Below are 27049 nucleotides of genomic sequence, written 5' to 3' on the forward strand. Positions count from 1 at the left end.
CTCTTATATAATTAGGTCAAAAATGAAGTAAAGTATGAAAAATAAAAAGAATACATTGAATATTTTGAAAAGTAAACATATGAAAAAGAAATGATCATGTTATGTGTCGAAATTTTTAGTAAAAGCACATGAGCAGGCATAAAAGGCACATGCATTGATTTGAAAAGCACGTTTACAAGGAGCATAGTTCTATTTTTGCTCCGCTATGTTCAAGTTGTATTTTTTTTTATCCCAAATAATATCCGTAACAGTTAAAAATAAGAAAAATAGGTATAAATGATTAAAAAAAATTATATAAAATTGAAAGAAATATGTAAGGAAGATGAATATGCAAGTTATATACGTAAATGACATTATAAAAAAAAAGAATGTAAGTGTCATACAAAAAAAATAAAAAATAAGACAAATACAATGTCACAAATTAAAAATTAAATTAGGCTAATACTTTGTGAGAGTTGTTTGTTTGGTAATTCCCTAAATTGTTGCAATTTTTAGCCAGTATTTAAAAGGCAAAGTGAACTCTGGGAATGATCATGAATATTACTGGATCTATTTAGATTTGTTATTGATTTTAGGGTTTACGTCTAAATTTTTAGAACCTGTACATAGTGCCTTGTTTGAGTCCAAAAAAACTAAATGGATTTGGATGAGGATCTAGTGTTTTTAATACTAATGAAACCCAAATTTTATTTCACTCAAAACATATTTCTATATTTATTTGGACTCAATTAAGAGTTATATACAACCTATATACTCTTTTTAGTACTAATAAAATCTTTACAGTATGAAAAAGTTTGACTATGAATAATTGAATTTAGATCTATTTAGGATCTGTTTAGGATCTTAGACCCATCAAATCTGACATGTCAGGATCTAAGTTCAAAATTTAGACCCCTAAGGATACGAGTCGGGTATGAGTCCACCAAAAATAGTTCGAATCTAGTCAGATTCGGTTTAGAATCGACCTATAACCTTCTCTATTTATAGTAGAAAAAAGAGGATTTAGAGTTGGTTTGATGTTTGGCATTATCAATTTAGGAAGAGTTATTGGGTGGTGATGACATATTATTTAAAAAACACATTTAAAAATAAGAGCTTTATTAACATAACACATTTTATGAAAAATAGCAGAAAAACTAATTCCTATTACATTATTTATAACCGTGTGCCAAAAGGAGTCTTATCTCTTTAATTTGATTAATTTGTTTTTTTGATTGCAATTTGATTAATGTTATTATATCACAAAGTTGTCACTTTTGGGTATTAGAATCTTCTCCGCTACTTTTCTCAATTACTCATTTTAAAATTTTGACACCTATTTTAGAATAAAAAATAAAATCTCAAAATTCTTATTTTCCTCTATCCAGCAATTCTAACCATTAGATCCTCCATTACATTTTCAGCCTGTTTGGTTAATGGTACAAAATGGCGGTAATGGGAATGATTTGTAGTGTAAAATTTCATCAAAAGTTTCATATCATTCCCATTGATAATGAAACTTTGATCACAAAAAATTTTTTTTTTTACAAATTTCTATTATCACCTAATACAACATTTCCAATGGTAATGCATTGGAATGAATTTCATGAACAAAATAAGATGATTGAAGTTGGACAAGCATGACCATCAATGTAATCAAGAGATTTTTCAATCAATATTACTCTTGAAGAATAAATTTTAAAATCATGTGATTACTTACGTGTGTGAAATTGAAATTGATGTTTGTTATCAATGGTCAATTGGAAACATCCTTTATATTAATTTTATTATTAATAAAAGTAAGGTTGCACATCCAACTCCCCATACCTCATGTTAAATGGAAGCCACTTTATGGCATCAAAATAATGAAATGTTATTGTTCTCATGTAGACCGGGCGATCCATAAACTTATTGCCACAAAGTTTCATAGAAATACTAACACCAAATGTTAGTAGACTTGCACATGTTAAGGAATTAACTCAACCAAAAACTTGAAGCTAATGGTTGACGCCCCAGAATATGTTATATACTCTAACACGCCTCTAAACACGAGAGTCCTTGGGGCTAGAAATATGGATGCGGACATACAACACATGTCTACATGTCCTTCTTAAATCCGGCGCTCAATATTCCACTTTAATTGAGGGGTGGTTGAGATTCGAAAAGTAGCTAATGATTTTTTCTATCATATACAAAGGTGTAAAGAGCAAGGATCATTATTACATATGTGGTCTGTTCCTATAATCTTTAAAGCTAATCTGCTGTTTTTAGAGTAGAAGTGCACATAATTTTTTAAATATCTACAGTCCCATGAGTTGGGATTGCCAGAAGAGGAGTCTTCCGATGTTTTGTGAGTCCAATGCATTCACTCATATCCAAAGTATCACCTTGTACTCCATCAGGTAACCTCCAGTTGTACTTATGTACGAGGTTTGCTAACACGAGTTCATTATTAGCAATTGCAAATGTAATCCCAGGACATATCCTTCTTCCTGCTCCAAATGGAATCAACTCAAAATCTTGTCCTCTAAAATCGGTTTGAGAATTTAGAAACCTTTCGGGATTGAACCTTTCAGGTTCATCCCATGAAGCTGGATCTCTGTGGATTGCCCAAGCATTGGTTATAACTGATACACCGGCTGGAATATGATAACCGATTATCTTGATGTCTTTTTGTGATCGTCTAGGTACTAGCAAGGGAATTGGAGGATGCAGCCGAAGAGTCTCTTTGATCACGGCTTTCAAGTACTTCATCTGCTCTAAGTCGTCTTCATTTACGTATAATTTTTCTCCGGTAATTTGCCTGACTTCTCTTTGCAATTCCTTCATAACTCTAGGATTTCTTAACATCTCTGTCATTGCCCATTCTAGCACTGTATATGTTGTGTCAGTCCCCCCAGAAAATATATCCTGTATGATTCAATGAGTTTAAATTAAGGAATTCACTGAATAGATTCAATTTAACTGTCATTACTTGACTTGGTTTATTGCCTTAAATAATGATGATGTTGAAAAATAACCCACATGTGATCCCACATCGAAGAATTAGAGAGATTGACTAATATATATATTTGATAGGCTACTTCTCTTAATACCAGTTTATTTTAGGATGGATCATCGTGTTTGTGTGCAAGAGTAGTCACTCATTGCAACTTTGTAGGGGTTGTTTGGTTATCCAAAAGCAGGAAAGGTATCACGTATGAACTATGAATTTTATTATCAGCAATACCCAACAAAATTGTTTAGTAACTGCAAAAAATGTGGCACCTTCTCAGCAACTCTTAAATCCTTCATACTCCAAATTAGGCGAGGAAGTGGGATTGCATGATGCTTTGTTTCCGCCTATATGACTCTACAGTTTTCTTGTAAAGAATCCATTGTAGCGCGTTTAAGAGTAGTTGTTATGATATGAGAGCTAGTTGAGTGCGCCAAATTGCAAGGGTTTAGGAGCAAAGTTGTTCAAATTGTAATTCTACTTGAAATCATTCAGGCTTGTAGAATCAAATCGGTGTAATTGAATTGTAGGATCGTAAGATTCTATAATGAACTTAGATTTGCTACCTAATTATAATTATTCATCTCAAAAGTTTTAGTTTATTAGTTAAAGTTTCTTTCACTTTATTTTTAGGAATGAAATAGAAAAATATTTTATAATATATAGTTTAAGTCTTCGTACCATTGAAAAATTTATTATATGAAATTTATATTGATGGATCATTAAATCATAAGAAAAATTAAGAATAAATTTGTAGATCGAATCGTCAAATCGTAGGATCGTGTTATGATTTTAACTCTACAAATTTTATTTTAATTAGAATCATAAGATTGTACCAACTTACGATTCTACTTATGATTCGAATTGTTCGCTTATTTTTGGATCGTAAAATCTTAAAATCATAGATTAAAATCGTGATTTTAATAATAATGTTTAGGAGAGCAAAAATGAAGTGTGATTAATAACTAAAAAACTGTATTCTTAGAAGTAAATGTAATTTCAGAGTTGTACTGGGGTCTCAAATATTAACTTAAATTTTTGATTGAATTAATTTCTTGACATGGTATTAGAGCCAGCCTGGCAAGAGGTCACGGGTTTGAATCTCTCTCATTTAAAGTGAAATATTCAACACCAAATATGAGGAGAGTTTGTGTTGTATCCACAATTCTAGCCCAAAGGGCTCTCATGTGAAGAGGTGTATTAGAGTATATTATATATCTCGGGTCCTCATTCATCAGCTTAAGCTTTTGGTTGAGTTGGTACCTTGACATATACAAATGAGAAGTTTTGTTGGTTGGAGAAAGGGTCAGTATTCGGTGGCATTAATCTGTATGTGTTCGTTCGCATTGATATTTTGCTACTATTCCTTTCGTGTTTGGTTTGATGATGGTGTTTCCTCTCAACCCTCCTTCCAAAATTCATTGAAGTGGACTATGGTCTATGGTTGATATAAGATAACAAAGATGAAAAATGAGCCGAATAATATGAAGAAACTGTAGAAGCCAACTCAACCAAAAACTTAAGCTGATAGTTGAAACCTAAGAATATGTTATATAGTAACACAAACTTAATAATGAGCCATCCAAGCAGGTTGTAATATAATCTTACATCTAACAAATCAAAACAAACTAGAATTGTTACCAGTATGAGAGCTTTGATACCATCTCTATCAATTGCAAATCCAGTTGTGTTCTCCTTCTGCACATCAAGTAAAACATCTACAATGTCCATTACTTTCTCACCATTTTCACCCATCCCATCTTTTCTTTCACCTTGACCCTTCTTTTCATGCTCTTCAACAACCTGTTCAAGGAATTCATCAAACTCTTTAACAACTTTCTCCACCCTTGAATCCCACCCACTAATCCAATTAGTCCATTCCAAACATGGTACAAGATCCCCAACTCTAAAACTTCCCAACAACTCTAGAAATTCATTTAAAAGCTTCTTAAAATTGATACCATTTTCATCCCCACTATATTTCCTCCCAAAAGCCACCCTGCATATAACATCATTCGTAAAACTTATAAACATTTCACTCAAATTCACTACTGAAAGCAATGATTGTTCGATCTTTTTGATCATAAGAGTCATCTCTTCTTCCCTAACACTTCGAAAAGATCGAACTCTAGTGTTACTTAATAGTTGAAGAACACATATACTCTTCATTTGCCTCCAATACTCACCATATTGAGCTGCTGCTACATCTTTGCCATTATAAAGAAGCTTATTTGCTGTCGTAGTTATTGCCCTATTGGAAAATATTACATCATGGGTTCTCATGATTTCGGTTGCTGCTTTTGAAGAAGAGACTATAAGAAATGGTGATTTTCCTAGGTAGATGAGCATGAGATCCCCATATTGTCGAGACAGGGATTGGAGAGAACGATGAGGTTGAGTTCCAATCTGATGAAGATTGCCTAAAATTTGCAACCTTCTTGGTGAAGGAGGTAATCTTTTCCCAGTAGATGATTTTGTGTAAAGCCATTTGTAGAGGAAGAATAAGAAGAGTATGAGTGGAAGAATTGTGAAAGAGTTCTTCCAAATTAACTCAAACTCTTCAATTCCGAGCATGTTTTGTGTGTGCGTGTGTTTTCGGAATATGATTAGATTTTTAGTTTTGGAAGGGGAAGAACTGGTGTATTGTTGATGTTGGATAGATCATGACATTGAGTGTAGTTGCAGATTTTGGACGTAAGTTAACAGGGGTTAAAAGTATTATTCAAAATAACGAGCGCTAGTAACCATCTCTTTATTGTACTCCCCTCCTATTCACCTTAGGAGTCCCATTTGACTTTTCACGGATTGTAAGGAGAGTCAAAAGTGGGACCCTAAGGGTAGGAAAGAGAGTGGTATTATGGGTTTTTAACGTAAGGAAAGAAAATTAGTATGGGTAATAGAGTGTATAATTGAAAATAGGATAAAGCTACTAAGGGCATAAAAATCAAAAACTCATACCAAAAATAGAAATGAGACAATTAAGGTGACTTGACCATAAAAAAAATGAGACACATAAGCTGAATAGAAGGGAGTAATAGTTATCCAACAATTTGCTATTATATGATGACGTAAAAATGTTAGGACGACTTTGGTCCTACACAAATATGAGCCACACATGATGGACCAAATTTGTGACAATGTGTCCTTCATTTCTTTTGTATTATGGTTGAAAAGTCTTCAACATTAATCGTCTAGTACTTGCATTTGTTTTCATTTCTACATTTATTGGTCCTTGATTTTTTTTTTATATTTTTTATATTTTTTCATATTTTTTTTACATTCCAAACCACTATAATGGTTCAGATGTCATGCACATTCCTCTACTTGAATTTTCTATGATTTTATATTTTAATCCATCTCATTATATTTGTTATATTTTTTTTAGAAATATAAGCTAGTATTTTTCTCTAATTCTCATCACCAACTTTCATCAGTTTCTTCATTATATTGATCCATTCACATATTATAAATATTTTGTCATTTTGTGTGATTTCTAAAAAGAAAAAAAAAACAAGCTAAAATAATGCATGGATTTATAGTTGTAGCTAATTTCACTGTGAAATTAAATGTCTGACAACTTTTTATTAATGGTCATTTAATGTTTGGGGTGTAGATAACATCTGCTACGTACCAAGGGTTTATCTAAAATAATCTTTTTATTATTACTAACAAAGGTAATGTTGCGTACATCTGATCTTTGGCCCTCTGAACCTCACCTTCTGTGGTAGTCACTAAATGGTGTTAGGGTAATGGAATGTTGTAGTGGTTGTTGTTGTTGAATATAAAGAATCGAGATGAATGTCACAACCAAGATTATATCCGAGATTAATTCTATTGCTAATAGCAAGATGAAATTGAAGGAAGGGGAATGCTAAAAGTATACTGCATAAACATGAAATTAGCTTGTCCTTGCATAAACAAACATCTAAGCTAAGTAACTCATTCAATTTTCTTGAACTGTTCAGTAGTAGTATTTTTCTGGTGTATCAGAGTTCCCTGCAAGCAGTAGGAGGTAATGCAGTAGCAAGCAGAGGAGTATTTTTGTGCATACTGATCGTAAAACACTCACTCATGTCTAAAGTCGAACATTCTACTCCGTCAGGTAATCTCCAATCAAATTTGTGTATAAGATTTGCTATTAAAAGCTCAGTGCTAGCCATGGCAAATGATATTCCTGGGCAAATCCTTCTACCTGCTCCAAACGGAATGAAATTTAGGTCATGCCCACGATAATCAGTTGGAGATTTTAGGAACCTTTCTGGCACGAACATCTCAGGGTCGTCCCAATAAGAGGGATCTCTGTGGATTGCCCAAGCATTGATTAGGACTGTTGTGCTAGCAGGAATGTGATAACCATTAATTTTGGTATGTTTAGTCGATTCATGGGGAGCTAATAGAGGAACTGTAGGGTGAAGTCGTAGAGTCTCCTTGATCACGGCTTTTAAGTACTTCATTTGCTCCAAGTCCTCTTCTTTCACACATGTGTTGTTTTCGGTAATTTTTCTGACCTCTTGTTGAAGCTCCTCTAAAACTTGTGGATGCCTTAATAGTTCTGCCATTGTCCATTCTAGTAAGCTTGAAGTTGTATCAGTCCCCGCGGCAAACATATTCTGTATTTAATAGTTACATCATTGAGTAAGGAGAGAGGAGGTAGTACTAAATAGAAGTATGCTAATCTTACCTTTTATCACATTACACCTTAAACTATAATACAGAGAAGTGAAGCAAAATTATACATTCAAACCAGTGTCACGTGATTTGCTAATCGTCTTGCAAATCGCAAATCGAAAAAAGCGAATTTTGGTCGAATTTAGGCTATTTTTGAGCTATTTTGAGCGAATCACAAATTCAAAAGGCGAACTAACTAGCGAATTGTGTTTTACTGAATCAAACCATATTAGTTCTAGAAAACCATCAAAGATTCACATGTATGTAAAATAACAATTATGTTCATGTGTACTTATGGTTGTTAGAAGTCCTTGAATTTCTTAGATCGATTGAGTTATAATACATCACCTTTAACTTAGAATCATGTGTTAACCTGGTGGTTTAAGGCTTTCCCTTTCACCCTCTCACCCCTATACCAAAGACTAATTCCCAGTTTCCCTTGCCTGTAGGGAATCCCCGACCATACCCCAAATCAAAAATCAAATCATGCTTCAACATTTGCACTAGAAAATTAAGTGAAATGCATGCTTACCAATATAACTGCTTTGACACCAATATGATCAATAGTAACACCAGCATTGTGATCATTCTTATAATCAAGTAATACATCCACAAAATCCTTCACTTTCTCATTCATATTATCACCATCTTCAGCCATTCCGTAGCTATCTAGACGATCCTGGTGTTCTTTTATTACCCTCTCAACAAACTCATCAAATTCCTTAAAAATCTGGTTAATCTTCGAATCCCACCCTCTTACGCCATCAATCCAAGCGAGCCAAGGTATAAAATCCCCGAAACAAAACTCAGCTAAAGACTCAGTAAAGTCATTCATAAACTTATTGAAATTCATACCACCTTCCTTTTCACTATACTTCATTCCAAACACCACTTTACATATCATATCATTAGTGAAATCCTTGAACAATTCACTCAAATTAACAGGTAAATATGTTGATTGTGTAATTTTTTCGATCATAAGCGTGATTTCTTCTTCTCTTTCTCTACGAAAGGAACGAACTTTTTTGTTGTTCAAGAGGTGCTGTATACATATACCCTTCACTTGCCTCCAATATTCCCCATAAGGTGCTGTTCCAATATCCTTGTAATTATAGAAAAACTTATCAGCTTTTTTTGACTTTGGCCTATTTGCGAATGTTATGTCTTGGGTTACCATAATCTCTCGAGCTGTCCTTGCTGAGGAAACGATTAGCGTTGGTAGACTGCCTAGGTGTAGCAGCATCAAGTCTCCGTATTGGTTTGATAGTGAATGGAGAGAGCGGTGTGGGCGGGTGCTAAGTTGGTGAATATTACCTATAAGGGGCAGTTTTGGTGGCGAAGGGGGGAATTTTTTTACGAAATGGATTCGTTGTTGATGCCATCTGTGGAGATAGAACAAGAAGAGAATGAAAGGTAAAACTAGGGACAGGGCTTGTAATGAAGTGATCAACTTCAATGGTTGAATGATAGTAAGAACCATGTGCAGTGTTTGTTTGTGTTGCCCTGTTGTGTGCTCTGTGTGGGCAAGTATTTAAAATAGTCACCAGTTTTGGACCATTTTGTGGACGATCTTCCTTTACCTTAATCATTAGCTTCTGTGAACGATATATACTGAATATGATGATAGTCTATTCTTATATTATAAATTGATTTTGTGGCCACATGTTAATAATTTGGGAAAAGTGTGAAAAAATACTTTATAAAATTTTTTTCTAAAAAGTACCTAATAAAAAAAGTTTTGCCAAAACAATCTAATAAAATTTTTTCTTTTTCAAAGAGTACCAAGTAACGTTTTCCTTCAGTTGACCATTAAATATAACGATTGACTGGTTAAAATCGAAAATTCTTTTTCCTCATCTTCAATTTCTTTTCCAATTTAACTTCGATTTTGAGTAAAAAATAAAGGAGAAGACAGTGAGGAAATTGAAGTGGAAAATAAATTGAAGATATGGAAGAAGAATTTTCGATTTTGACCAGTCAACCGTTATATTTGACGGTTAACTGAAGAAAAACGTTAATTGGTACTTTTTGAAAAAGAATAAATTTTATTAGGTATTTTTTGACAAAATTTTTTTATTAGGTATTTTTTGAAAACAAAAATTTATTATGTGCTTTTTGACATTTTTCTCTAATAATTTTTATGAAAACCAATATATACTGTACTCAGCATCAATAAAACCGTCATTTCAGTATGTGTTATTTCACAAATTCAAAAGCACATACGAGTATCATTGGTGTTTATCCTCCGTGCATCCATTGCATGGCCGCACGAGGATTCGTGTACATAAAATGAGAGAAATACAAGGCTACTGGGCACTGGCCCACAAATTGTAAATGAGCAAAGACATTGACAAGAAACTCTGAAATTGTACAATTAAATATATCCTTAGAAGACAAGGACGACAATTCCCTCCGTTTTCTAATAGTCTTCTCATTTGGAATATTTCATTTTAAGTAGAGAGAAATTTGATTAATATTTTTAAAGATCTCGTTAGATTCGTTTTAATGTATACTTTTTTATTATCTATTTTTTATAATTTTTTTATTATGTGTATTAGAGATATTAAAGTTTAAAATTTGCTTTAAAAACTGTGCAAAAAATAAACGGGAAAAACAAAAGAAAATGGAGGGAGTAATAAGGCAGGTCCTATTGCAGTAAATAACGATTTTAATGGTGTTTCTTTTGGGATAAAGGCTCTATTATTATTTGAATAACAAATTTAAAGAGGAGGGATTTGGATAAAAGAAATTAACTCCTTATTTTTTTATATCCGTTTATATTATTTTCCTCTTAAACAAACAAGGAAAATTTCTTTTCATTTCCTTTCCTTACTTTCTCTTCCGTCCCTTACCCTTTCCTTTCTTATTCTTTCCCTCCTAATTTCTCATCCAAACAATGTTACTAATTTATACTCCAATTATATAATTTCATCATATGATCAACTATAATAAATCAAATGTAAAATTTAGTGATCAAAGCAATAGTAACAAAAGCTTAAAATTAGAGCTTATTTTTATATAAATAATTTCAACTCTTATACAATCATTTCACTATAATTATTTTGTTTGCTACTATATAGACTATTTAACTCCGTCAAATTCAAAATTCTAACTCCCCACTATCTACAAATAACACTCCACAAGAGAAAATTCTCAACCTTTTTTGTTAACTATATACTTCCTTTATTTTTTACGTTATTCAATGCACAATTTTAATCTTTAATGTCTTTAATTTCATATGATAAATAATTCTAAAAAGTTAATTTTATAAAAATACGTATTAAGACGAATTAAACAAGATTCCACTTGACTGTGTTTTACATTATACATGGAGAAATATATACCAAATAAAATCAGTTGATGAATAGTAGTTGCTACAGAAACTGTAGCAACTAATAAAATCCGGGGGAAGTATATTATTTGTATATATACTTTTATATATGAATATAGACGTACATTTTTATGTATATGTAATATTCAATATAGTGCAAAATTACAGTTTCGATTATGATCGAAAAAGAGGTTTTACCGTCAACGCAAACGACTTTTTGCTTTTGCCAAATACCAACCATAGTGAGCTATGGCATGCTAATTTTAAACATAGAAACAAGAGGAACTTAATGGAACCCAACATCGATAATGCTTATAACATCTCAATTCTGAATACATTAACATCTCAGCTTAAAGAACTTTTATTAACCCATAGTAGCAATATGCAGGGGCATAAATTAGCTTGAAGGATCAAAGATGAGGTATTGCATAAGCTATAAGAGGAGTATTTTTGTGCATACTAACCGTAAAACACTCAGTCATGTCCAAATTCTGGGTTCCTACTCCCTCAGGTAATCTCCAATCGAAATTATGCACTAGATTTGCTAACAAAAGCTCAGTATTTGCCATAGCAAACAATATCCCAGGACAAATTCTTCTTCCTGCACCAAACGGAATGAGCTGAAGGTCATCCCCTTGGTAATCGATTGGAGAATGTAGGAACCTTTCTGGATTGAACTTTTCAGGCTCATTCCAAGCAGACGGATCTCTGTGGATCACCCAAGCGTTGATCAGAACTGATGTTTTAGCAGGAATATGATAACCATTGATTTCAGTGTCTTGAGTTGATTCGCGGGGGGCTAACAAAGGAACCGTTGGATGAAGTCTTATAGTCTCCTTGATCACTGCTTTTATTAAATTAGGTTGGACTTATTGTAAGTGCCAGCATATTAACGAGGGGACACAAGTGCACACACTTCATAAGTCAAGGAGATATATACCATCCCAAAACCATATGGCAATGGGAAGAAGGTCTCTAATAGCTTATAAAGTGTGCACACCATTTTGAATTTATCGATGTGGGATAACTCATCCCAACAGCTTTCAAGTAATTCATTTGCTCTAAATTCTGTTGTTGTACCTGCATTTTATCTCTGGTGATTTGTCTGACCTCTTTTCGCAGTTTTTTCATGACTTGGGGATGTTTTAAAAGTTCGGCCATTGCCCATTCTAGTAAGGCTGAAGTGGTATCAGTCCCAGCAGCAAACATATTCTGTGTTTAACATTTACTTCAAGGTGTAAGACAATGTAGAGAATAGGCCAACCTTACCATTAATCACTTGACACTTTTAACATTTTGATACTAATTACAAATAGTGTAAACAATTTTGATCAGTTTGTTAGAATATGTAACATATTGGAACATCTCAACCATCAGTTTAAGCTTTTGATTGATTTGATTTCTTAACATTGCCATACATGCCTTTCCTTCCCCTACAATTTCTATTGCAAAGTGCCACATGTTACTCCTTTGTCCTACTTAATTTTTCCTATTTTTCATTTTAGTCTGTCATAATGAATTTGTCTTATTTTAATTTTTTCGATATGACTTCACCACTTTTTTCTCTCTATATTCTCTATTTTATTTCTGGAGAATCTCACTAATTTTACTCGATATATTCAATTTCTTAATCTCCGTGCTAAAAGCAAAATAGAGTATTTAGTTGGTACATAAGAGTACGCCATATCAATTCAAGAGATACTAATTATGGAACGAAAAAGAAGGGGAGAATTTTGTAAATATTACATATGCTTCCAAATTTTTTCCTTTTCTCCTATTTGGAATTAACATTATGGGCTAGCTAATAGTATTGAGCATATGTAACGTTGTTTGTGCATTTTTCATATGCTGAGACAACCTGATCTCACAAGAATAACTAACGTATGACTGCTTTGAAATAATGATTTTGTTGTGGAAAATGAATAAATACTTACAATTATGACTGCTTTGACACCAACATGGTCAAAAGTAACACCAATTGTATCATCCTTTTGAACATGAAGCAAAACATCCAAAAAATCCTTCATTTTCTCAGCATTATTACCACCATCATTCACATGATCCTTAATAACCATTTCAATGAAATCATCAAATTGTTTAAGAATCTTATCAACCTTAGCGTCCCAGCCTCTTAAGCGATCAATCCAAGCAAGCCAATTAAAATAATCTCCAAAGCAAATTCCTTCATAAACTTATTAAAGTTTAGACCACTTTCATTTTCACCATATTTCCTTCCAAAAACCACCCTACATATCATATCATTTGTGAAATCTTTGAACAATTCACTTAAATTTATTGGATTAGAAGCTGATTGTTTGACTTTTTCAAGTGTAATATTGATTTCTTCTTCTCTTTGTCTACCAAAAGATTCAACCATTTTATGGTTTAAGAGGTTTTGTACGCATATACCCTTCATTTGCCTCCAGTATTCCCCATAGGGTCCTGTTCCAATGTCCTTGAAATCGTAGAAAAACTTCTTCGCTTTCTTTATCATTGGCCTGTCGAAAAATAATTTTTTTTTTACTTTTAATTAATAAAAGAGTCATATCTTAACACGAATATAATCATGTGATTTAAGTTTTATTTTATAAATGATAACTCAAAAGTCTCACATGAAAATACATAAATACATAAAAGTCGTATCAACTTAGGATTTGTTTATTTTACCGTAGAAAAATTAAGTAATTAATTTTAATCAGTAAAAATTAGTTACTCTCAGTAAAAACTATTGTCTATTAATAAAATCAGTTTTATTCAGTACAACTCAATTATAAGATATAATTATCAGTGAAAATTAGTTACAATAATGTGTAAAAACAAACTCTTATGAGGAACAATATCTTTGAAAGAAAATCTCTAATTGGGTTTGCCATAAAGGAAAATATAGAGTAAGTTACTCGGTGAATATTAAGAATGTTGTAAATAGGAATTTAAGATATTTGTAAGTACTACACGCTTATTACTCGGTGGACATTAAGAATATTATAAGTACACATTAAAAATGATGTAAAGAGGTATCAATTAGGCATTTAGGATCCTGTAAGCAGGCATTAAGGATAATTTAAGTAGGCATTAAAGATACATTAAGTAAGCATTAAGCTTTAATGAGTTAATCTCTCAGGAGATCGGCCGATAAGTGTAAAACATGAACTTAATTTATACTAAAATAGCGTGCACCTTCTCATTTCAAAGAATATAATCATATCATGTGATTTAAGTTGAACCAAAGGAAAAAAATTGATGGTTTGAGAGAAAAGAAGAGAAGGGATAAGCAAGAGAGAAGACCTGTTGGAAAATACAGAATCATGGGTAACCATGATTTCCCGAGCAGCAACAGCAGAAGAGACAACGAGTGTTGGCACATTGCCGAGGTGAAGCAGCATGACGTCCCCGTATTGGTTAGACAATGAATGGAGAGAATGGTGTGGGTTAGAGCTGCTGAGCTGATAAATATTGCCTATAACTGGCAGTTTTGGTGGTGAAGGTGGTAAGTTTTTTATGGGAACATGTCTTTTTTTATTATGACAATTAATGTAGAGAAAGAGCAACAAAAAAATTAATGGTACAAATGATAAGGGTTGCATGGTCATGGAGATGATGTTCATCATCAATTGTTGAATGATAATACAACAACTCATTTGTTAGTTGATTCCTTTGTGTAAAGAAACATAACAATTATATTGTATATAATTTATAGGCATATTTTTTAGCACGATCGTTACTAAGGTAGTTTTAAGGTGCAACTCGCAAATTGAATTAATCTTTATTATTAAAGATCAGTTCTTTAATTATAATTTACACCTTATCATTATATGATTTTAAATTCGTATATTTATTTAACATTGATGTGATGGAAAAAAGAGAAATTATATTATGCATAATTGAAACAAAAAAACTGAACTTTACTAGCTTATACAATGGTCCCTTTTTTAGTTTTCGCCTAGAGGCCAAAATTGTTAGTAACGACACTGTTTTTAGAAAAAAACTAAAAAAATGTCCATGAGATAAATGATAATGTATTTTATAGCATGTAATGTATAAAGAAACAAAGTCGTTTTTTTTATGGTGCATTGTCTTTTATGGAATAGAAACTTGTATTACAATATGTCATTTTTTACGGGTAAGTTGAATGTCATAAGTTCAAATTTCACCAGTCAAAAATACTTGATTGCTAGATTTCTCTTATTCCTAGATTCTTCCTTCTCATACTATCAATTTTTTGGAATGCTAGAAATTGGATTGGTGGCCACTTAAGTTGGGGTCCGATCCATATAGTTAGCAATGGGGTCATTTAACTGCACTTAAATATGTGAAATCGAGATTTTTACTTATTAAATATGATATATTTGGCCATTATGATGCAAAATCACACTGATTAGTTTCTAATTACACCTTAATCCACTACATTACCTGTTATCGTTTAAATATTCAGGTCGTGTATTGGAAAATGAAATCTCACAAATCATCTTTGCTATATATGCGTGAGTAGGTGGGTGTCTTGTTGTCATTAATTGAATAAATCTCAAAGATTTTATGTTGTCCTGCATATCAAAATTTCTCTTCTATACCCCTTTTAAATTTAATTTATTTCATTTTTTATTTTAATTAATCGCTATAAATTTTTATTATTATTATTCTATGTATTATCCCTTTTATTTTAATGGTAATTTGTGATTATGAGTAATATAGGTTTGAGATATATTTAAATTAAATTTTCATTAGTTCAACTAATATAAATAAGGAATTTTGAGGATTTAATATTAATAAGATCAAATTTTATATTAATAATATCACTTTTAGCTCCTATTTGATCAATTGTACCTCATGACGTTGATTGTTTACTTAACTTTGGATCTTATAATTTTACCCGCTTTTTAAATGTCGTTATTTTTTTCATTTTGTCACCACCTATATATAATATAATTGCTCTACAAAAAAACCTTAAATTTATTTTTAATTATAAAACAAAATTAAAAAAAGAAATATTAGTTTGAAAAGAAATTAAAAAAAAATCAAAAAATGTACCTAGTCGCACATTTCGTATGATTCGACCTCGGCCAAGTTGCACAATTTGTGCGTCTGGATCAAAATTATTTACTTATTTAATATTTAAATTTTTATTTCAAAAAATTTATAACTTTAGTTCGGTTGAAAGAAGAGGAGCAAAAGAAAAAAAAGTATTTATAATGCAAAAGTTTTATGCTGAAATTTGATACGTGTTCACTCTTTTGGTTATAACTTTTGATAGGAAAATCACATCAATGAAAGGTTTACGGCATTAGAAATTAGACTTCATGACCTTTCCAGCGATATATTATATGCCCAATTTCAACTATCAAACAAGAAATAAAGACTATTTAAAGTTTACTTTGATTTTTAATATAAGGATAAATAAACACAATCGCGTGCAATTGAGTCATAAAAAACGTGCGACAGAATCATAGGTTTGAGGCATATGATGTAATTATTTGAATGGAGCCAATAGCCATACAAGCCCATATGGCTTCTTCATTTCATCCCTCATTAACAATACAAGTACCCCGTACCCCATACATTATAAGTAGACCTGGGAAAATTTGATCCGACCCGAAAATGAACCCGGGATCCGACCCGAAAAAATCCGAACCCGACCGACCCGAAAGCGACTTAATCCGAAACATGACCGACCCGATAATTATCCGACCGGAGACCGACTCGTTTTGACCGATTTAATATCAATTTTTAGAGTAATTTCAATGTTAGAATTCATTTCAAATAAAATTTTAGTTTTCAAAGTATCTCAACATATTAAGTATATCACTTGAACCCTAAAACTCATCAATAGATCTCAAAAAACACGTATTTAACGTCTTTTTAGCCATCGTAATTATTTTTCTTTAAAAACAGGACGTTATAATCATCTTAATTGAATACATGTATCTTGTTAAATCAGTCAAATGAGTTTTTAATTCTTCTACATTTCAGTAAGCAAATCAATATAATTTATACGAACGTTTCGCACGTTTGAATGAGCTTTTCAAAAAACGAATGTCGCTACCCTAAATTATAAAACACGTATCTTATAAGACGAAATAAGTACTTAGTTAGTTGTATATCTTTCCAACATGAAAATTGTGAAGATAATTTTAACGTCATTTTTATCTAACGTTACAATTATAATAAACAAAATAACTTTTATAAAGCGCGTATCTTACAAGTCTTTCAAAATAAGTATTAATTCCCCTATTCTTCATGCACTTAAATGAACCTAACATACCAACTATTTTTTGAAAATCGTACATGTAATTTCTCTAATGATTTTTTTTAGACATTTTAATGATTTTTTTTTATGTTGAATTAGTCGATTGGATATTCTAATGTTTTATGGTAACCCGTTGGGTCAATCCGAACCTACCCGAAACCCAGAGTGATCTGACCTGAAACTGACCTGATCCGAAACTGACCCGACCCGAAAATGACCCGACCGAAATTGATCCGACCCAAAACCCGATCGACCGACCGTTTTCCCAGGTCTAATTATAAGTGTTTTATTTCATTTTTCCTTTTAGTGAATTCTATAGTTGTATTTTTATTTTTAGGTATAAATTAATCTCTTTCTTTAATTTTTATATGTCCATTCAATTTATCTTTTCAATTATCTTTATATTACACTTTTTTACCTACTTTTTTCTTTTATTAATTTGATCAAATTTTATCCTTATAGCAAATGCTACAATACAGAGCGAATAATTCTATTTAAATCCTGCTATTTTTTTTATTATAAACTTCCAACTAAAATTTACAAAATACTAATCTTTGAAAATTAAATAAAAAGTATTAAAAAAATCTTATTCAAACTGTTAGACAATATCCTGTAAATCTTGTTAGTATCTTTATTATTATGTAATATTCTCATAATCCTCTAATTTAGGTTAATATTGTTTTCCATCAATTTAGTCAAAGGCACCTCTTAATTGTAGCCTAAAATAATATATTCTTAGGTTTTATATAAACCAATACTCATCAATAATATTGGATAAGGGATTAATCTCTAATACAAACTTTATTTGTTTGTATTCTTATTCATGTCAAAAGAAAATGAACTTGACAAAAATAGTAGTGAATACTTTCCAATGACTTTAATTTTACCTCAGTTCATTTTACTAAATTTGCTTATAACTACTTTTATACATAACCACAAAATATACTAATAAAAACTAATTTTTTTTTGTTTTCTACATTATATAATCTATAATTACCCTATCAAAAAATACCCCCTCTGTTCTTTTTTGATTTTCCACTCTGGGTTTTTCACACATATTAAGATAGATAGAATCTTTGAGTTGTAGTGAGTATTATTTTAATTAAATAGTAGTGTGAAGTAATGATTGTAATTGGAAGTAATAGGTTGTAGTGGGTATTGTTTTAATTAAATAGTAGTATGAAGTAATGATTGTATTGAACGTATGAGAGAAAAAATAATTATAAATAAAAGAAAATGGGTACATTAAAAGAAAAGGGGTTTTAAGGGGTAAAAATGAGATAAAAACTTTTCAAAAATAAAAAGTATTCTAAGGTGGAAGTGTTAAAATAATCTAGAAAAATCTAGGATTTTAATTAAATATAAAAATATCTAAACTAAAGAATTAAAAAATAAAAATATCAAAGTTAATATAATGGAAGATCCTAGAAAAGTAATTAAAAAATTAAAAATATCTAAAATATTTTAGTAAACTTGCACTATAAATACCCATTGATGTAATCAATTTTTTGTGCAATGAAGAACAATATCCATTCTACATATTCACTCATCTTCCTCTCCAAATAAATTCATTCACTATTTTACCATCTAAATTTTCCTACATTTGGTATCAAGAGCTAATTAAAACCAAGACCTCCAAACAACCTAAACACATTAACCAACATACTCCACAATAAAATAAACCTCTAACCACAAAATAAAAAATGACCTCAACCACTAATTACCCTCAAGTTAATTGGGTTCCCACATTTAAGGGAGAAAAATATGAACAATGGGCTATGCAAATGAGGTCAATATTTATCTCCCAAGATTTATGGGAATTAGTACAAGAAAGTTACGAGCAACCACCCAAAGATGACACTAAAGAGTCATCTTGGGATGAAACAAAAATAAAACAATATAAACAAAATAGGATAAGGGATAACTATGCCCTATCCCTATTATATCGTGGAGTCGACGAGGCAATACTTACAACGATCATGCCTGCAAAAACAGCTACGGAGGCTTGGAGGATCCTGGAGACAAAATACAGAGGTTCCGAAGAGGTAATTCTTTTTAAACTCCAATCACTATGGAGAGAATTTGATAATCTATTAATGACAGAAAATGAAACAATACATTCATTTTTTGACCGAGTCACTAATATAGTTTATCAAATAAGATCAAATGGTGGTAAAATAGAAGATGAAAATGTGACTCGAAAAATATTAAGGAGTCTTTCACAAAAATATAACATTATTGCCACAACAATAGAAGAAGTTAACAAGAAAAATTTATCTCAATTAAGTATGCCCGAATTAATGGGATCACTACTTGCACATGAAGATAGATTAAAAAGATTTAACAAAGAACCACTAGAACAAGCATTTCAAGCTAAATTAAAATTTTGTAATAGTGGAAATAAAAATAGTCATTGTAAAAATTATGAAAAAGGACAAACATCAACTAATTGTAGCAAAGGGAAAGGAAATTTTAAAAATCAAAGTAATCGATTAAATAATCAAACTGACCTTTATTATAAATTATGTAAGAAAACTAACCACAATACTAATGATTGTCGGTATAAATGTAAGAGGTGTAAAAAACACACTGACCTCGAAAAAGATTGTTGGTATCGACAAAAAGAAGCAAACTATTCCGAAAATAATAATTCCGGAGAGCAAATATTTTACACTGGATTAAATGCACAAGAAAAAGTAAGTGACATATGGTATATTGATAGTGGTTGTTCAAACCACATGACTGGCAATAAAGATTATTTTGTCACTCTTGACGAAAATGTTAAAACACACATCACACTTGGCGACGGTAAAAAAGAAGATGTCGCCGGAAAAGGAACAATCGCCGTTAAAACAAAAAATGGCTCATCAAAATTGATTCATGAAGTTTTTTATGTTCCCGGACTTGCACAAAATTTATTAAGTGTAGGCCAATTAATTAAAAAAGGATATATGGTTAAATTTGACAATACCAAATGTCAAATCTATGATAAAAATAAGGGTCAGATAATAACAACGGTTGAAATGGCTCCTAACAAAATATTCCCATTAAAATTGCCATTTGAAGAAAAATTGGCTTTAAGCTCAATAAATGATGAATCCACCTTATGGCATTTGAGATTCGGGCATCTAAATTTTAATAGTCTAAAACTATTAAAACAAAAAGAAATGGTAATTGGACTACCATCAATAAAAAATGAAAGAAAAATTTGTGAAGGCTGAATATATGGCAAGATGCACAGATTGCCATTTCCTACCGCACCTTGGAGGGCCAAGGCTCCTCTAGAGCTTTTCCATGCAGATATCTGGGGTCCTACCAAGAATCCATCTCTTGGCAGAAAAAGATATTTTCTTTTGTTCGTAGATGACTACTCCCGCATGATGTGGGTATATTTCCTGGAGAAAAAATCAGAAGCTTTTTCCCACTTCATGGAATTCAAAGCCCTCACAGAAAATCAAAGTGGGCATTCTCTTAAGATTCTTAGAACGGATCGTGGCGGAGAATTTACAAGCAACGAATTCAACAGTTTCTGTAAGAAGCATGGGATTAAAAGAGAACTTACAGCAAGGCGTACACCACAACAAAATGGTGTCGCGGAAAGGAAAAACCGCACTATAGCAGAGATGGCCCGCAGCATGATGCAGGGTAAACATCTACCCAAAGGATACTGGGCCGAAGCTGTTCACACGGCAGTATATATCCTCAATAGATCTCCCACAAAAACAGTTAGGGATTTAACGCCATATGAAGCCTGGCACAAGAGAAAGCCAAGAGTAGAACACCTCAAAGTGTTCGGATGCGTAGCTTATGCCCACATCCCGAAGGAGAATCGGGAAAAGCTCGATGAGAAGGGAGAAAAATGCATATTCATTGGATACAGTCACGAAACAAAAGGATATCGCCTTTACAAGCCTGAATCTAAACAATTAATCATCTCTAGAGACGTAATTTTCGACGAAGCAGCCGAATGGACGTGGAAAGAAAAAGAAACTGAAGCTCGCGAAGGAGATACTCTCCTAAGAGATCCAAGTGAAGAAGACGGAGCAGACCAACCAATAAACCCATCATCTCCGAGTCCAAGTACATCTGAAAGTACAAGATCATTCCCAAGCTCAAGAAGCCAAACATCACGTTCAACTCCTCAACATCAAGAAGCCCGAAGATCAACACGAGATCGGCAACCGCCATCATGGTTACAAGATTACCATTGTGACCAAGCAATGATGGCTCTCTTCTCTAGTGAGCCACAAACATTTCAAGAAGCAACACAAGTAGAAACATGGATTGAGGCTATGAACGAAGAAATCAAAATGATTTAGAAGAATCACACATGGAAACTTGTAGACAAACCACAAGATAAGGAAGTCATCGGACTCAAGTGGGTCTACAAGGTGAAACATAATGATGATGGCTCCATTAACAAGTACAAAGCAAGGCTCGTAGCAAAGGGATATGCGCAACAACCAGGAATCGACTTCAACGAAACATATGCACCAGTTGTCCGCATGGAGACAATCAGAACAGTCCTGGCATTAGCAGCACAACATCAGCTACCAGTCTTTCAACTCGATGTCAAATCAGCATTTCTAAATGGAGAACTCGAAGAAGAAGTGTACGTTGAGCAACCGCAGGGATACGTCATCAAAGGCCAAGAAGACAAAGTATATCGCCTTCGAAAAGCTCTGTACGGACTCAAACAAGCACCCCGAGCATGGAACAGCAACATCGACAATTATCTTCTCCAGCATGGTTTCATCAAGAGTCCCAGTGAACCTTCACTATACATCAAGACACAAGGTAACAACTTTCTCATTTTATGCTTGTACGTGGATGATCTAATCTATACAGGCACACACCCAACGATGATCGAAGAATTTAAAAAGGCTATAATGAAGGATTACGAGATGACAGACCTTGGTACAATGAAATACTTCCTTGGCATACAAATCAAACAAAGCCCAGGAAAAATATTTCTATCACAAGAGAAATATGCAGAAGACCTTCTCAAGAAATTTAACATGGGTGAATGTAAACCGCTGGCTACACCAATGGCAATCAATGAGAAGTTATCAAAGTACGATGGCAAACCAAAAGTCGACGGAGCAATGTATCGAAGCTTGGTCGGCTCTCTTGTCTATCTCACACATACAAGACCAGATATAGTCAACGCTGTCAGCATCGTATCCAGGTTCATGAGTGAACCGAGCAAGGATCATCTAACAGCAGCAAAGAGGATTCTCAGATACATTAAGGGAACAAAAAGCTATGGGATCATGTACGAAACTGAAAAAGATTTCAAGCTCACAGGATACACCGATAGCGATTGGGCTGGAAGCGTGGATGATAGAAAAAGTACAAGCGGGTACGTATTTCAGCTTGGAAACAAGGTGGTCTCATGGTCATCAAAAAAACAGGCGACAGTAGCTTTATCATCAGCAGAAGCAGAGTACATTGCAGCAATAAGTGCAGCACGTGAAGCAGTCTGGCTGAGAAGGATATTAATCGATCTACAACATACGCAAGAGACACCAACTACAATGTTCTGCGACAACATGTCAACAATAGCAATGACGAAGAATCCAGTGTTTCATAGCAGATCAAAGCACATCGAGATACGACATCACTACATTCGTGAGTTAGTAGATAAGAAAGAGATCGAACTACAATTCTGCAAGACGGGGGAGCAGCTCGCAGATATTTTCACAAAACCCATATCAACTGATAGATTTATCGATTTCAGAAGACGACTTAGAGTTCAAGATTTTTCAGATTAGGGGGAGTGTTAAAATAATCTAGAAAAATCTAGGATTTTAATTAAATATAAAAATATCTAAACTAAAGAATTAAAAAATAAAAATATCTAAGATAATATAATGGAAGATCCTAGAAAAGTAATTAAAAAATTAAAAATATCTAAGATATTTTAGTAAACTTACACTATAAATACCAATTGATGTAATCAATTTTTTGTGCAATGAAGAACAATATCCATTCTACATATTCACTCATCTTCCTCTCCAAATAAATTCATTCACTATTTTACCATCTAAATTTTCCTACAGGAAAAACTTTTAAAACTATCCGTTATAGTAAGGTGGAAGATAAAAAAAACAAAGAGAGTATGATTCTACGTGCTTATTTGGATAAGTTGATTTCTAGTCAAGTGAAATTAATTCAATTACAAAATTAAATAAATATTAAATTTTCAAATATGTTTTAAATCCTCAACCAACAATATCCATATTTCTTAATTATCATGATTCATGCCATTTCCTGTGAGGAGCTGTACGAGGAAGATTGAGGAATACGGAATACCGAATACATGATCATAGACCGAGATTAAAAGAACACATGAGAAGTATGTTGCATAGTATTGAGCAGTTGAAATTAATCTGGCACAACTCCACAATTCTTCCACTGATCATCTTCTTATCTATCTGTACAAATGTTTAATATCAAAATCTTCTCCCAGAAAAAAATCTACCTCCATCCCCACCAAGGCTCCCATTCATTGGCAACATTCATCAGCTTGGAACTTACCCTCACCGCTCTCTACGGTCACTATCCAACAAATATGAAGAACTCATGATGATTTATCTGGGCAGAAGACCACTTCTTATTGTATCATCTGCTAAAGCCGCTTGCGAAATCCTGAAAACCCATGACCTAAAGTTTTCCAACGGACCAACCCCCAAAACTTTTAACAAACTTATGTATAATAGTAAGGATGTTGCAGTAGCACAGTATGGTGAGTGTTGGAGACAAATGAAGAGCATATGTGTGCTTCAGTTATTGAGTAATACTCGAGTTCGATCTTTTCGAAGTGTTCGGGAACAAGAGATGATTTTATTGATGGGTAAGATTGAAAAATCATGTTCATCGGTGTTGGATTTCAGTGAGATGTTTATGAATTTGACAAAAGATGTGATTTCGATTGTGGCTTTAGGAAGGAAATATGATGGTATTGAATTTGGTATTGATTTTAAGGTGTTGTTGAAGGAGTTTTAGAGTTGATGGGTGGTTTACGAATTGGGGATTTTATTCCATGGTTGAGTTGGATTAATTGGCTTGATGGGTCGGATGCAAGAGTCGAAAAAGTTTTTACAGATTTTGATTTTATTCTTGAACAGATTGTTAATGAACATCAAGATCGGAGAAAAAGTAGTTTCAGAGACGGATCAGAGAGTGAAAATGATGAGAAAGTAGAGGAATTTGTAGATGTTTTGCTGGATGTTCAAGAAGAAAATACAGTTGGGTTTTCCATTGATAGAGACAATATCAAAGCTCTCATACTGGTAATGTTTAGTTTGTTGTTTTTATTGATTTGGTTAAGATTCTATTCAGAGCTCTTTGATGTGTTTATGTTATTGATTTTTGCTATGATTTTTGAGGCTTTTATGAATCACCAAATACGGCTAAAGTAAGAAACCTCTGAACCTCATCTTTAATACCTACCCAAGAGAAAGGAAATACTACTGAGAGTGATGACATTATTATTAGGAATAGAATATTATAAAAGATAATGTTATATATTAACACGGCCCTTCACACAAAAGGCTTTTGGCTAGAACTAGAAGTATGGATGGAGCAAAGACACTTCTTATACCTTGTGATAAATATTTCACTTGAAATTGAGGGGTAGTTGAATTTGAACATGTGATGTTTTTGTTACATTAGCTGCTGATACCATATCAAGAAACAAACTTAACTAAAATCTTGTTGTAATGAAGATTTAATTATGTAACAATGATTGTCATTGACATTTTGTTGTAATGAAGATTCAATGATGTAAATAGTAATCTTAAATTGTCTAAGGTCAATAGTAATTGCCTTGATTGGGGTTTTGAAATTGAAAACAAACTTTAGGTATTTTAATTTAAATTTTAATGGAAGAACAACTAACTAAAACCAAAAACAATTGGTATATGGATTTAATGAACTTCACTTAATGTTGGTTACTTCCTCCATTTTACTGTTTTATGAGGAACAATGGAGTTCTAAGAAATCAATATGGGGACTACAATAGAGAATCTACAAGAGTTGAAGATCTCTCTAATGTTGTGTTTGGGCTAGAGGGCTTAGATCTTAGATCGAGTACAATACCACATATTATTTTGAGGGTATTGGTGTATAGTTATTGTAGAAGCCCCAAACTATCCTCAAAATAGAGACGTATAATATTTGTTGGAAACACTTCACATGTGAAAAGATCTCACATCACCAATAAAGTGAATTATGGACTTGTATATAACACTTGATGGGTGATCCACCTAATACCATATGGTTTTAGGAAAGAGTGGAACTCATCAAGTGTTGTATGCAAATCCACATTTATTACCCGTGTTTTGTGCGCTCGAATCCACGGGTACCCCGTGGGTGTGTCCATACAAGTGGGCCCTTAGGACGATCATGTGACGAATTGTCACGCCTAACAGTTAATATAATGATCTTGCATCTTAAATGATTGTCATAGAAACAATAATTGACTAAGTATCAGAAATACGAATATATGATGCAACATTTAAACTAAAAGTTTGCTTTAAGATCACAGTTGACATGAACTCTGGTTATTGAGCCATTTAATTATTTTAAATAACAAACCTTTTGAATGAATTTTTCCACACTTGTGAAGTGATTATTGATTCAACAGGATATGTTTTCTGCTGGGTCCGATACAACATACACAATGTTAGAGTGGGCGATGACAGAGATATTAAGGCACCCGATAGTGATGAGAAATCTTCAAAACGTAGTGAGAGAAATTGCTTGCTCAAAATCATATGTAAATGAAGATGTTTTGGCGCAAATGAAGTACTTAAAAGCAGTAATCAAAGAGACACTTCGACTACATCCTCTAATTCCTATGTTGGTTCCTCGAAACAAGACAAGAAACCAAAATGAATGGTTATGATTGTTGTGCGACAACGGAAGCAAGTTCGTCGAACAATAATGAAACAATAAGAAAATTCAATGCAAAATAAGAAATTGACACGAGAGATTTAACGTGGTTTACTATGAATGTGATAGCTACATCCACCGGCACCAAGATCAAATAATTTCACTATGATCGCAAAGAATTACAAGATGAATCTCAATCACACTCACAAATTAATGGCTCTCTTGTCATCTCTCTCAATTTTGTGAATCATCATATATTAATCCTAAAATGGGAGTTTATATACTAATGCCCTATAAAAGTAAGTTATTACATAATAAACATAAAGTAACCGTCCCAAAAGACACCTCCCGTGAAAAGAAACCGCCATTTCGCGAGCCCTGTACAACTACACGAGCCGCAAAATGGAGATAGAACGCACTCCTGTGCCCCGCGGACTGAGGCAGCAGCTTCTCCGCGCCCCGCGGACCTCCTTTTTGACCTATACTCGTCTTCTTCAATGGTGCTTGCTAGTTTGAGTCACCATTAACAACAATGATATTCCAGCAGGAATTGCTGTTATGATCAATGCTTGGGCATACAAAGGGATCCTGTATATTGGGAACAACCCGAAGAGTTCATTCCAGAGAGGTTTTTAAATTCTCAAATAGATTTTAGAGGGCAAGATTTCGAGTTCATTCCATTTGGAGCAGGTAGAAGGATTTGTCCGGGGATTACATTTGCTATTGCTAATAATGAAATTATATTAGCAAATCTTGTTCACAAGTTCGATTGGATGTTGCCCGATGGAACAGATATTGAAACTTTGGATATGAGCGAATGTATTGGTGTCAGCGCCCATAGGAAGATTCCTCTTGCCGTTGCAACTCCTGTGAATGTATACAACTGAATCTGAGATTAGTGAATGAGTATGTTTTGTTCTGGAATTGTTCATGTATG

General features: G+C 32.9%; 2 protein-coding genes and 2 pseudogenes across 2 annotated transcripts; 1 reads left to right on the forward strand and 3 right to left on the reverse strand.

Annotated features, from left to right (window-relative positions):
• Positions 1–1715: 1715 nt before the first annotated feature.
• On the reverse strand, positions 1716–5895 carry LOC130812989 (cytochrome P450 736A117-like). Its single transcript, XM_057678659.1, has 2 exons — positions 4616–5895; positions 1716–2889 (listed from the first exon to the last, which is right to left on the reverse strand). Exons 1-2 carry the CDS (start codon positions 5546–5548, stop codon positions 2272–2274), a joined length of 1551 nt encoding a protein of 516 aa, XP_057534642.1. The 5' UTR covers positions 5549–5895; the 3' UTR covers positions 1716–2271.
• A 606-nt stretch (positions 5896–6501) lies between these two features.
• LOC130812986 (cytochrome P450 736A117-like) lies at positions 6502–9292 on the reverse strand. Its single transcript, XM_057678655.1, has 2 exons — positions 8175–9292; positions 6502–7584 (listed from the first exon to the last, which is right to left on the reverse strand). The coding sequence occupies exons 1-2, from the start codon at positions 9120–9122 to the stop codon at positions 6961–6963; spliced, it is 1572 nt and encodes a 523-aa protein (XP_057534638.1). The 5' UTR covers positions 9123–9292; the 3' UTR covers positions 6502–6960.
• A 2091-nt stretch (positions 9293–11383) lies between these two features.
• LOC130813600 (cytochrome P450 736A117-like) lies at positions 11384–15439 on the reverse strand (annotated as a pseudogene).
• Positions 15440–23388: 7949 nt separating this feature from the next.
• On the forward strand, positions 23389–26999 carry LOC130812991 (cytochrome P450 736A117-like; annotated as a pseudogene).
• The last annotated feature ends 50 nt before the right edge of the window (positions 27000–27049 follow it).

Source organism: Amaranthus tricolor, chromosome 5, assembly GCF_026212465.1.
Source record: "Amaranthus tricolor cultivar Red isolate AtriRed21 chromosome 5, ASM2621246v1, whole genome shotgun sequence".
Lineage (NCBI taxonomy): Eukaryota > Viridiplantae > Streptophyta > Magnoliopsida > Caryophyllales > Amaranthaceae > Amaranthus > Amaranthus tricolor.